At 37.2% G+C, this 14311-nt stretch overlaps 1 protein-coding gene across 1 annotated transcript; it reads left to right on the forward strand.

The window, feature by feature from the left end:
• Positions 1-307: 307 nt before the first annotated feature.
• Positions 308-2773, forward strand: LOC128664822 (protocadherin gamma-C5-like). The gene has a single exon (XM_053719625.1). The coding sequence runs from the start codon at positions 308-310 to the stop codon at positions 2771-2773; it is 2466 nt and encodes an 821-aa protein (XP_053575600.1).
• The last annotated feature ends 11538 nt before the right edge of the window (positions 2774-14311 follow it).

Genomic DNA, 14311 nt, shown 5'->3' on the forward strand with positions numbered 1-14311 from the left:
CTATTGTGCTAAGTTGGCTGGTAATGATAAAGACACTTTTAGTCATTGTATGAGTGGGAGTAACTCCTAGCCAATAATATGTGTGATAACACATTATCTGCTTTTTACTGTCTATTTTTTCTCCTCCTCCATATGACTCACCCTCCCTCTCACGCTTTGATCAGTATGAACAACAAAGCTATGAAAAGCGATTTGAACAACCGGAGCAGTCAGTGGGGATTACATTTACCTTATTTTATTCATTGTTAGTTTTTTTTTTACTGATTTAAGGAACAAACAACACTTTTAAGGAAACTATTTTATTACAATGGACCTTCAGATTGTTTGGATGGCTTGGAATTGGCAAGTACATTTTCTCTTTTATTTTGATTTCTGCATATGGGCATATGGGCAGCTTCACTATACCGTAGTTGAAGAGTCAGAGCCTTTAACTATAATAGGGAATGTAGCTAGTGACCTGGGCTTAAGTTTTGAACAAATTTCAGAACGTAGACTACATCTGGGATCTGAGGAGAGTAGGAGGTATTTTTCCCTAAGGCTTGAAAGTGGAGATCTGCTCCTGAATGAAAAGGTGGACAGAGAAAATCTATGTGGTTTTAGCTCAATCTGTTTACTACCAGTAGAACTAATTATAGAAAAGCCATTGGAGTTATTTCGTTTGGTTATTGAGATTTTGGACATTAATGATAATTCACCTAGTTTTATTAACTCTGAGCGCTTAATAAAAATTCCAGAGTTAGCGGCTCCAGGATTGCGGTTCCCTCTAGAGAATGCCATTGATCTAGATGTGGGAGCCAATGCTGTAACTTCTTATAAGTTGAGTCCAAACAAGTGTTTTTCACTCAATGTGAAACAACTAAAGGATGGAAAACTTTTTCCTGAGCTGGTATTAGAAAATGCATTAGATAGAGAGGAAATAGGAGAATACCAACTAATACTAACAGCTTTGGATGGAGGACAACCGCCCAAATCAGGAACTGCAAAAATAACTGTGCAAATTCTGGATAATAATGACAATCCACCCATGTTTGACAAATCAGTTTTTAAGACGTCTCTGTTGGAAAACATTCCATTTGATAGTTTTCTAATAAAACTTAATGCTACTGATATGGATGAGGGCCCAAACAGTGAAATTGAATATTCCTTTGATGATCACACTTCTGGTAAAGTTAGAAAGTTGTTCAGTCTAGATTCAGTTAGCGGTGAAATTCATGTTCAAGGTAATATTGATTTTGAGGAAACTAGTTTTTATGAAATTTATATAAGGGCCAGAGATAAGGGGGTCCCAGTAATGGAAGGACATTGTGTTATTCAGGTAGAAATTGAAGATGTCAATGATAATGCACCAGAAGTTTTTGTAACATCATTGGAGGGGTCAGTTCCAGAAAACACACCAATTGGAACAGTAGTTGGACTATTCAATATATTTGATAGAGATTCTGGCAAAAATGGGGAAGTGCAGATAGAAATACCACAAGGACTTCCATTTAAATTCAAATCTTTTGAAAATCATTACTCTTTGATCACAGATGATATTTTAGATAGGGAAACTACACCACAATATACTATTAATATGATTGTCTCAGATCAAGGGTCTCCTGCAATGTTTGCTATAACAGTCATAGTTCTTAATATATCAGATTTTAATGATAATGCTCCAATGTTCTCACATGGTTCTTTCAATGCTTATATTTATGAAAATAACCTCCCAGGTGATTTAATATGCACTGTATATGCTTCTGATGCAGATGAAGGGGAAAATTCCCTCCTTAAATTTTCTATTACTGAAACATATGTATCTGGCTCCCCCATCTCTTCCTTTATATACATGAATGAACACAATGGAAATATTTATGCTCAGCGGTCATTTGACTATGAACAAATTCAACTTTTAGAAATTCCAGTTCTTGTCCAGGATGGAGGTTCACCAACATTGCAATCAAATATTACAATACATTTGTTTATTTTAGACCAAAATGATAATTACCCAAAAATCTTATATCCTATTTTTACTAGAGAAACTAATGATCATCTAAAGATACGTCGCTCAGTATCTTTAGGTAATTTGGTCACTAAAGTAACAGCTGTAGATGCTGACTCAGGCTATAATGCATGGCTTTCTTACAGTATCCTTCATACAATAGACTCCTCTATTTTTGGAATTTCTGCACATACAGGAGAAATTAGAATTATACAAAGTTTACTTGAGGCAGAAGAAAGCACATACACAATTTTTGTATTGGTTAAAGATAACGGAGAACTTCCTTTAACAAGTACTGCTACAGTTGTTGTATCAATTGAAGAAAATGTTGAGGATGAAAGTCCTCAATCTCAAGATCACCAGCCAGATTACAATGAACAACCTGATATGACTTTATATCTAATAATATCTCTTGCAGCTATTAGTGTAGTGTCTGTAGTAACTTTCATAGTTTTAACAGTTAAGTGCTTGAAGATGGAAAATAGCCAATTTTGCAGATGCCTGAATGAGCCAGAACCAAACAACTTTGCATGTCAACCACAAGCAACTCTTCAGTTAAATAAAGATGGTACACTAAAGTACATGGAAGTTAAGACTATACCAAGACCTTCAACCCAAGCTTATAATACTTGCTTTTCACCAGCATTAGAAAGAACCGATTTCACTTTTTTGAGACCTCTGGATTTTCCTCAGCTAAAGGATATTTTAAATGAGGATTATGATGAAGATGATGATGTCTCTTTCTCCTTAAACAATGAATTCAGCGAGGTGATTCAGGTGAGAAACCATTAAAATTAAATATACTATTGATTGTCTAACTTTTCTCTCATTCCATAACTTATATATGAATACAGGATATATTGTTTTATTGACTATTGTCTATTACTAGAAGTAAGTTTATGGGACAGTTTTATTTATGATGTCTGACACCATTACTGATAGCAAGATACCAGTAAACAGGCCTCCACTTAAAATTAGCTTAATGCTACTAATTGTCAAATGATTAGCTCATTCGTAAAGAAGACAGTCATCTTTTGACTTATTGATGTATGGATACACTAACTACCACAAGTATCGCCTACTCTCATCAATATGGACTCAATCTAAAAAATATATATATTTAGCTTTAATTAAATATTTTACTCTGGTCATGTGTTTATTTGATTTCCTTTTCTATGCCTTTACATTCCATTAGCAGCATGGTATTTAACTAAGTTAAGCCATCTGAATCATGTTTGTAAAATAACTGGAACATTTGTTTCTTATATTTAAAATATATAATCATGCACACAATAGATGTTAAATAGTAGAGATGTCAATTGAAACTATCTCTTAATAGGGGGTGCTAAGATTCTGTACAAAATGAATGTATGTTATATAATATTCAACTATAACCATAATATGATAAGGCCACTATATATATATATATATATATACACAGTATATATATATATATATATATATATATTCATACACACACACATATATATATATCTATATATATATATATATACACACACATATAAATATATGTATATATATATCAGTACATGAATGACAACCTAAATAAAATCAATGTGTGAAATGCAACCTAGAGATGGTTGACCAATTCCGTTTAAACAATACTAATGCCAAAGTATTGACAAACATCAAAGTATTGACAGACCAAGGCCTCTATGCATGTAAGTCCATTTAAATCTGGTGTTTCAACTGGAAGTCAGAGGGTAAGGCCGTTATTCAATGGTCGATGGATAGGGCTACACTCTCCTCACAAATAAATGTCACGATAGCTGAAAATTTGAGAAGAACAAGAGAGGCGCCTGTGTGTGTATCGGTAATAATATAATATGTTCACCATCATTGATCCCTAATCAGGGTACTCACATTTATGAAGAGCACTCAGACAGTGCTATTAGGCACAGGCTGGATATTTAACAGCGAACCAGCTCACTGTTTAACCTGGATACAGGGATGAGATGTCATCAAAATCTGGAGAGAGAAGACAGACAGGGTGCCTGTGTGTACCAGTAGTATAACCAGGTGAGGTCAGTGTATATATCCCTAGTCAGGGTACTCACATTTATGAAGAGCACTCAGACAGTGCTTTCAGAAATAGACTGGATATTCAATAGTGACCCAGTTCACTGGACCAATCGATAGCAGGAACACTGGAACACAGGAACCCTGAAACACTCGAGTCTCAGTGGTGAAAAATACTATAAAGTGCTAAATAGATGCTGCAGTGTATGCAGCCAGGGGCTCCAAAAGGGAGTGGTGGATGGTAGGTAGGTAAGTTAGGCAAATAAGGTCCCAATATTAAGTAAAATACTATATAAAATATTCTATAAAAAAGGATTTATTTAAAATTCAAATGTATATAAAAACAAATGAACCAAAAGGTAGGGAATGCTAGCAACCCTTCTAACAAAATGCAACGCGTTTCTCAGCGCTAATAAAGCAATAACAAAATGCTCTAACATATCAGATTATTTTCTTTTAAAATGTTATGTCCCATTAAAAAAAAAATCATAAATATGTTTATCTTTTTAATTGTTCTGATACTCAGGTGATAATATTTTAGCTCTCTACAAGTTTCATAGTTTCAAAGTGTGATTTGAGCATTTAAAAAAAAAAAAAAGAAAACCAGGAAACTATTGTGTTTATGGAAATGTGAAATGGGTAAGCAAAGAAAATGTAAATATTAAAAAAGAAACACCAGTTAGATTATGTAAAATGCACCAAAAAAGGTGTTTCAAGAGGGTGTTTGAATTATATAAATAAAAAGGTCACATGAAAACTAGTGCAAAGAGAGTTTTTTTATTTTTGATCAACTGGAATTCCATTTGTCATGAGTCTCAATACAAAACATGTGATTGTTTTTTGTGTGGAACAAAGTAACACACACTTTAGAAACAGTTGCAAAAAACATATATATATATATATATATATATATATATATATATATATATATATATATATATATATATATATATATATATATAAAAATATATATATTTTTTTTCATTGATTTTTAATGGTCTCAGATTTTAAAAACTTCCATCTCCCAACACTGAGTTTTCCAGCTATTGGCAGGGAATCTGTGGGGGATAAGACACAGTTTGTATTTGCTTTGTAGCTTTTAAAATCTCTTATGGGATTTTAGTAACTTTTGACAGACGGATTCTTTAGGTTTCTTTGTACCTTCGTATTGTATCAGTCCAGCTTTAATAGTATTATACAGTATTTATGCCTTTTTTAGCTTTTGAAATAAAAGTTATATTCTAACAATAGTAGGAGTATATACCAATAATTTGTAAAAACTTAAGCAGACTACTTACATACGGCTAGATTTAGAGTTTTACGTTAGCCGTCAAAAGCAGCGTTAAGGGGTCCAAACGCTGCTTTTTACCGCCCGCTGGTATTTAGAGTCAGGCAGGAAAGGGTCTAACGCTCACTTCCCTACCGCGATTCCAGGATACCGCAGATCCCCTTACGCCAATCGCGTATCCTATTTTTCAATGGGATCTGCCTAACACTGGTATTTGTAGTCTTGGGAGAAGTGAGCGGTAGAGCTTCTACCGACAAAACTCCTAACGCCAAAAAAAGTCAGTAGTTAAGAGCTTTATGGGCTAACGCCGGTTTATAAAGCTCTTAACTACAGTGCTCTAAAGTACACTAACACCCATAAACTACCTATGTACCCCTAAACCGAGGCCCCCCCACATCACCGCCACTCTAATAAAACATTTTAACCCCTAATCTGCCGACCGGACACCACCGCCACCTACATTATAGCTATAAACCCCTAATCTGCTGCCCCTAACATCGCCGACCCCTATATTATATTTATTAACCCCTAATCTGCCCCTCCAACGTCGCCGCTACCTTACCTACACTTATTAACCCCTAATCTGCCGACCGGACCTCGCCGTCACTATAATAAATGTATTAACCCCTAATCCGCCGCACTCCCGCCTCGCAAACACTAGAATAAATAGTATTAACCCCTAATCTGCCCTCCCTAACATCACCGCCACCTACCTACAATTATTAACCCTTAATCTCCCGCCCGCACCGTCGCCGCTACTATAATAAAGTTATTAACCCCTAAACCTAACTCTAACCCTAACCCTAACACCCCCTAACATAAATCTAATTTATATTAAACGAAATAATATTACTAAAATTAACTAAATTATTCCTATTTAAAACTAAATACTTACCTATCAAATAAACCCTAATATAGCTACAATATAATTAATAATTACATTGTAGCTATTTTAGGATTTATATTTATTTTACAGGCAACTTTGTATTTATTTTAACTAGTTACAATAGCTATTAAATAGTTAAGAACTATTTAATAGCTACCTAGTTAAAATAACTACAAAATTACCTGTAAAATTAATCCTAACCTAAGTTACAATTAAACCTAACACTACACTATCATTAAATTAATTAATTAAATAAATTAACTACAATTACCTAAAATAAAATACAATAAAATAAACTATTCTATAATACAAAAAAAACAAACACTAAATTACAAAAAATAAAAAAGAATTACAAGCAGTTTAAACTAATTACACCTACTCTAAGCCCCCTAATAAAATAAAAAAGCCCCCCAAAATAAAAAATTCCCTACCCTATTCTAAAATACAAAAGTAATCAGCTCTTTTGCCAGCCCTTAAAAGGTCTTTTTGCGGGGCCTTGCCCCAAAGTAATCAGCTCTTTTGCATGAAAATAAAAATACAATACCCCCAACATTACAACCCACCACCCACATACCCCTACTCTAACCCTTCCAAACCCCCCTTAAAAAAACCTATCGCTAACCCCCTGAAGATCTCCCTACCTTGAGTCGTCTTCACTCAGCTGAGCCGAATTCTTCATCCAATGGGCACTGAAGAGGTCCATCATCCGAGAGAAGTCTTCATCCAAGGGGCTCTGAAGAGGTCCATCATCCGGCTGAAGTCTTCATCCAAGCGGCAAAGAAGAGGTTTTCCATCAGGGCGATGTCTTCTTCCAAGCGGCATCTTCAATCTTATTGCTTCAGGATCCATTTTCATCCCGCCGACGTGGAACATCCATCTTCCCTGATGCCTACTCGACGAATGAAGGTTCCTTTAAGGGACGTCATCCAAGATGGCGTCTCTTCAATTCTGATTGGCCTTCATTCGTCGAGTAGGCGTCAGAGAAGATGGATGTTCCGCATCGTCGGGATGAAGATGGATCCTGAAGCAAGAAGATTGAAGATGCCGCTTGGAAGAAGACATCGCCCCGATGGAAGACCTCTTCTTTGCCGCTTGGATGAAGACTTCAGCCGGATGATGGACCTCTTCAGCGCCCCTTGGATGAAGACTTCTCTCGGATGATGGACCTCTTCAGCACTCCTTGGATGAAGAATTTGGCTCGGCTGAGTGAAGACGACTCAAGGTAGGGAGATCTTCAGGGGGTTAGCGATAGTTTTTTTTAAGGGGGGTTTGGGTGGATTAGAGTAGGGGTATGTGGGTGGTGGGTTGTAATGTTGGGGGGGTATTGTATTTTTATTTTCATGCAAAATAGCTGATTACTTTGGGGCAAGGCCCTGCAAAAAGCCCTTTTAAGGGCTGGTAAAAGAGCTGATTACTTTTGTATTTTAGAAAAGGGTAGGGATTTTTTTATTTTGGGGAGCTTTTTTATTTTATTAGGGGGCTTAGATTAGGTGTAATTAGTTTAAACTGTTTGTAATTCTTTTTTTTTGTAATTTAGTGTTTGTTTTTTTGTATTATAGATTAGTTTATTTTATTGTATTTTATTTTAGGTAATTGTAGTTAATTTATTTAATTAATTTAATGATAGTGTAGTGTTAGGTTTAATTGTAACTTAGGTTAGGATTTATTTTACAGGTAATTTTGTAGTTATTTTAACTAGGTAGCTATTAAATAGTTCTTAACTATTTAATAGCTATTGTAACTAGTTAAATAAATACAAAGTTGCCTGTAAAATAAATATAAAATCCTAAAATAGCTACAATGTAATTATTAATTATATTGTAGCTATATTAGGGTTTATTTGATAGGTAAGTATTTAGTTTTAAATAGGAATAATTTAGTTAATTTTAGGAATATTACTTTGTTTAATATAAATTATATTTATGTTAGGGGGGGTGTAAGGGTTAGAGTTAGGTTTAGGGGTTAATAACTTTATTATAGTAGCGGCGACGGTGTGGGCGGGAGATTAGGGGTTAATAATTGTAGGTAGGTGGCGGCGATGTTATGGAGGGCAGATTAGGGGTTAATACTATTTATTATAGTGTTTGTGAGGCGGGAGTGCGGCGGTTTAGGGGTTAATACATTTATTATAGTGGCGGCGAGGTCCGGTCGGCAGATTATGGGTTAATAAGTGTAGTTAGGTAGCGGCGACGTTGGGGGGGCAGATTAGGGGTTAATAAATATAATATAGGGGTCGGTGGTGTTAGGGCCAGCAGATTAAGGGTTCATAGCTATAATGTAGGTGGCGGCGGTGTCCGGAGCGGCAGATTAGGGGTTAATAATAATATGCAGGGGTCAGCGATAGCGGGGGCGGCAGATTAAGGGTTAATAAGTGTAAGGTTAGGGGTGTTTAGACTCTGGGTTCATTTTAGGGTGTTAGGTGCAGACTTAGAGAGTGTTTCACCATAGGAAACAATGGGGCTGCGTTAGGAGCTGAACGCTGCTTTTTTGCAGGTGTTAGTTTTGTTTCAGCCAGCTCAGCCTTATTGTTTCCTATGGGGATATCGTGCACAAGCACGTTTTAGCTGCTTACCGCTACCATAAGAAACGCTAGTATTGAGGGTTGAAGTGGAGCTAAATTAGGCTCAACGCACCCTTTTTTGAGCCTAACGCAGCCCCTCAGACAACTCTAAATACCAGCATTGTAGGAAGGGTGCGCTGTGGAAAAAAGCAGCGTTAGCTACGCGGCTTTTTACCGACAAAACTCTAAATCTAGCCGATAGATTGGAAAAATCATAATCATTTCAGTTTGTTAAAAAAATGCTACTGTTTTTTGTTTGATTTAATGTTAAATGGACACTCAAGTAAAAATGACATTTTCATGATTTAGATAGAGGATGCAATTTTAAACAACTTTCCAATTTACTTCCATTAACAAAATATGCACAGACATTTTATATTTACACTTTTTGAGTCTACTGAGCATGTGCAAGGATTCACAGAATATACTTATATGCATTTGTGGTGATTGTCACATGATACAGGATGAGTGGAAATAGACATAACTTTTAGGTTTGCAGGAAAAAATCTTCTACTCATTTGAAGTTCAGACTAAGTGCTATTGCATTGTCTTTTTATCATGCATTCGTTGATTATGCAAATCTACTGTATTTACTGGCCCTTAAACATCATTTTTAAACAATATTAGATAATTTATACCATACATTAAACAATATGATGCAAATTAATTAAAGCTGGTAACAACACATGTAGATTTTGACACATTGGGCTAGATTACAAGTGGAGCATTATTTTAACATGCACCCGTAAAGGGGGAAATTTGCATGCGCATGTTAAATAACCAACCATTACAAGTGGCTGGTTGATGCTAGCGCAAGCTCGCGGTAGCACTTTGCGCTAAAATTCATTAACCAGAGATCAGATCTCTGGTTGATGAAAAAAATCCCCTAATTTTCCCCCCCCAAAAAAGTGTACAGTTCATTTATAAAAAAAAAAATGAGCATCTTTTTATTATTATTAATAATAATGCAAGAAGCAGTTTTACAAGGTTAAAGTGAGGGTATGTGGGGAGTTTGGAAAAAAATGGCACTGAAAAGTGCATTTAGATAGCGGTCTATGGGGACTGTGTTTTATACTGCAAATGTATCTGCTTTTATACAGATATATATATATATATATATATATATATATATATATATATATATATATATATATATATATATATATATATATATATATGTGTATATATGTGTGTTATTATGTGTATATATACATATAAACACATACATATATATGTACATATTCATATACATATATATTTTACATTTGCTGCTCAATGCTGCACAACTTGCACCCTGCGCTGAGCTAGGTTCTTTGCATGAGAATGAGGCTCCCATTAAAGCCTATGGAAGCACAATCTTGTGAGCGCAAACACAAAGCAATGTGCTCAGCTTGTAATACCAGTGCACATTTTTGGAGGGCAAATATCATGCTTGTGAAAGCGCAATTTTGTGCTCCACTTGTAATCTAGGCTATTATGAATTAATATTATTGCTTAAGTATATTTATGTATAGATATGTATATATATATATATATATATATATATATATATATATATATATATATATATATATATATATGTATATATATATATGTATATGTATTTACAGACATATTGAGACATATAAACACATAAATACATATGTGCACACATATAGACATATATAAATGCATTGGAGCCCTTTGCAGTCAATTAGCTAAAAACATGAAAAATTATATTTATGCAATATTCATATTTTTGGCTACATTACAAGTGGAGCGCTAATTTATTGTGCGCCCGCAAATGAACAAATTAGCCAGTTTGCAGGCGCACAATAAATAACCAGACAAGTGGCTGGTTATTGCTACCGTGAGCTCACAGTAGCAATTAGAGCTCCAAAAATTAGACATCTGTTTAATTTTTTAAAAGTCCCCAATTGCCCCCAAAATTCAGTGTAGTGTGCCTTTTAAAATAAAAAAAATGTAGCCTCTTTTTTATTTATTTTTAATTAATAACTGCAGGAGGCAGTTTTAAGGGGTTAAAAGTGTCAGGTGTGGGGTGTTTGAATAAAAACAGCCACTGAAAAGTGCCTTTACATTGTGTATTCCCAGTCAAGATATATGTATATGCTTATATACATATATATTTATGTGCTAATATGTGTATATACACATATTAACACATACATATATCTGTATATAAGCATATCCCCTTCGCTCATGCAGTGTCTGATGGCATGAGAACGAGGCTCTCATTAGAGCCTATGGAAGCATGCTCTTGTAAGCGCAATGCTTCAGTTCAATGCAAACGCAATGCATCTAACTCATAATACCAGCGCACATTTGCCTGCACTGGTATTTCATAGTGGAGCGTAAATATAGATTTAGCAAAAGCAATATTTTTGCGCTCCACTTATAATCTGGCCCTTAATAAAGTGTTTAACTATGTTTCGGCTAGATTACAAGTCTTGCGTTAGGCTTAAAAAGCAGCGTTGGCCGGTCCCAACGCTGCTTTTTAACGCCCGCTGGTATTACGAGTCTTGAAGGTACAGGTGTACTTCTCACTTTTTTGGGCAGACTCGGAAATACCGCAAATCCACTTACGTCAATTGCGTATCCTATTTTTTTTTATTTATTTTTTTTTCAAAAGTTTTTTATTGAGGAATAAACATTACAGCAGATGTCACAGCGCAGGTGACCAATAGGTAAACATATACATAAACATTGTGCCGTTGGAATGACAAAGTAAGCGTAGCTATTAATGAAATTACTGCGCATATAGGTCAAGTATGTCAAGTATGAAATAAGATATCTACCATATAAACCTCATTTTCGATAAATGTGAACTCAGAAATAAATCCATTATGAAAACATCGTTTACAAACAGAATGAACAAACTTGGGTTATAAGGACCGGGTAGTACCTCAGTCCTACACAGTAACTCAACTGTCTAGGAATTTCGTGAAGTCATCTTAGGAGTGCCTCTCCGTGTACTACAACTGGGAATTATAGTGCGCATCTCCAGGCGGGGGGGGGGTCCAGGTTGAGCATGAGGGAGGAGGGAAAGGGAGGGGGAAAGGGGGAGGGATAAGGGTATGGTGGTAGGGGTGACTGGGACCTTAAAATCGACTAGTCATTTATCTTTGAGCTCCTTGGTAGTTAAACCAGGGCTCCCAAATCTTCCAGTAAAGCTCTTCCTTGTACATATGGGAGTAGAAACTTTGTTCCATTGTGGCATATACCTGCATTATAGATGTAACAACCGTTATATCTGGGGGATGGGTTTGTTTCCAGGCCCTTGCTATCGCCAGTTTTGTGGCCGCTAGGACAAAGATGACCAATTTAGAGACATGGGTTGGAACGCTCCTCGGGAAAATGTGTAAAAGAGCGATTGCAGGAGTGAGTGGGATAGATAGCCCCAGGTTAGCACAGAGGGTTTCTACCTGTGTCCAGAGAGGTGCCAGTTTTGGGCAGTCCCACCAAGTATGCATGTCTGAGCCTCTTTGCATGCATTCCCTCCAACACAAAGGGGGCGTTGTGGGGAACATCTGTGACAGCCTAGTGGGAGTATAGTACCATTTTAGGAATAATTTCATGTAAGCTTCTAATGTATTTGCACAGTGTACTGTCTTTTTAGTTAACTTCATGGCTGTGGATACGTCTTTATCTGAAATTGGTCTGGATAAATCTCCCTCCCAAGCCCTTATCTGCCATGGTCTGTCTTTGTTAGTGGACGACTGTAGAAGATCGCAGTGGAACGATATGAGCCTAGGAGTCTTAATAGGGAGTTGCCATAGCTTTTCCCAGTTAGTCAGGGGCCTGTTTAGGGCTTTGGGGAATCCCCAAGATGTCATAAAGGCGTAGAGCCTCGAATATTCAAAGGAGGCCCACGGGGGGGGGGGGGGGCTCTGGAATAATGGTACTGATATTATGAGGTGAGACTAAAGTGTCCGAGAGGTATACACAGGAGACCACTTTCAGGTCTAAGTCATTCCACTGCTGTATGTGTGTATCAGGGAGAGCCGCCAATAAGGCTGGTATAGAATGAATGGGAGACGGGTGTGGGGCGATGTCGCGAAGGTTTCTGAGGCTATACCAAACTTTCAGATTGTCTCTGATAATGACGTTTTGTATTCCTAAGCTGTCAACACAATGCTTAGGGATCCAGGGTAAGTCTGCCAACCTTAGGCCTAGGGGAAGGATCGATGTTTCTATGTTTTTCCAGCCCTGTTGTTCCCCCTTATCTGCCCACACCGTGATATGAGAAAGCCTGGCTGCCTTGTAATATCCACGTATGTTGGGCATTGCAACTCCTCCATATTCATATCTTTTTTGGAGAATCTTCGACGCTATCCGGGGTCTGGACTTATTCCAGATATAGTGTTGCCCAAGAGATTGGAGCTTGTCTATTAGAGCAGTAGGTACATTAAGAGGAATACAGCGGAAATAGTACAGAATTTTTGGTAAGATCGTCATTTTGAAGGAGGCGATGCGGCCCAGCCATGAAATTTCTTTAAGACTCCACGAAGATGTAAGCTCAGTGACCTCTTTAATGAGGTTTGTATAGTTAATGGAAATAACCAATTTCGGGTCCGGACCTAGCTGTACCCCTAAGTGCCGAATGGAGGGAATTGTCTGGGCCTTCTCTGCCAAACGTGAAACCAACTTGGTCTGTATGAATCACCTTCGGGAGCAGGCTATTAAGGCGGTTAGCCCATAGCTTTGCATATAGCTTTACATCACCATTTATCAAGGATATTGGTCTGTAGCTCGTACATTGTGAGGGGTCTTTGTTTGGTTTCGGTATAGGCAAAATTACTGCTTGCAAAAATTCTTTATGGAATGAGCCTGCCTCTCGGGCTTCCGAAAAGACCTTGAGGAGGATACCATGAAGTTCCGGTTTAAACAGTTTATAGAAGGCTGTTGGGTACCCATCAGGGCCTGGAGCCTTGTTATTTTGGGAGTGTTTAATGGCTAAACTAAGCTCATTTAGGGAAAATGGAGCTTTAAGTGCCTCTCCATCCTCATCTGTGAGGGATGGCAGGCCCAGCGTCTGTAAGAAATGTACTATTTCACACGAGGAGGAATCTTTAGTAGTCATCAAGGGTTTAAGGTGATACAGATTAGAATAATAGTCCGCAAACGTCTCTCCAATTTCCTTAGGTGAGTAGACCGAAATGTTACCTCTCTGGAGAGATAAGATCCTACCCGCCGCTGTCCTGCACCTTAATTTATGGGCAAGGAGGGTTGAGGCCTTATTACCTTGGCAATACATCAGCTTCTTGAATCTAGCATAAGATTCTTTAACCCTTTGCAGGTCTCTATCTGCCAATTGCGTTCGCAATTCCTTAATTTTATCAGCTAGGCTTGTAGTTGGGGAGTTTTTATTCTCCTGCTCTACAGCGCGAAGCTCGGCCATGAGGAGGCCGACGGGCAGACCTGCTTGACATCATAGCATTGCCTGCCGTCGAATGCAAATCCCTCTGATGTATGCTTTCAGAGCGGCCCATATTGTTTGGGAGGACATACCCGGGGTTTCGTTTATTCTTAGAAACTCAACAATAGAGGCTTGGAGGG

This window comes from Bombina bombina, chromosome 6 (assembly GCF_027579735.1).
Source record: "Bombina bombina isolate aBomBom1 chromosome 6, aBomBom1.pri, whole genome shotgun sequence".
In the NCBI taxonomy this organism is placed as follows: Eukaryota; Metazoa; Chordata; class Amphibia; order Anura; family Bombinatoridae; genus Bombina; species Bombina bombina.

What these genes read in the sequence shown, in the direction of transcription:
- LOC128664822 (XM_053719625.1), top strand. Translation starts at nt 308, where the DNA reads ATGGACCTTCAGATTGTTTGGATGGCTTGGAATTGGCAAGTACATTTT.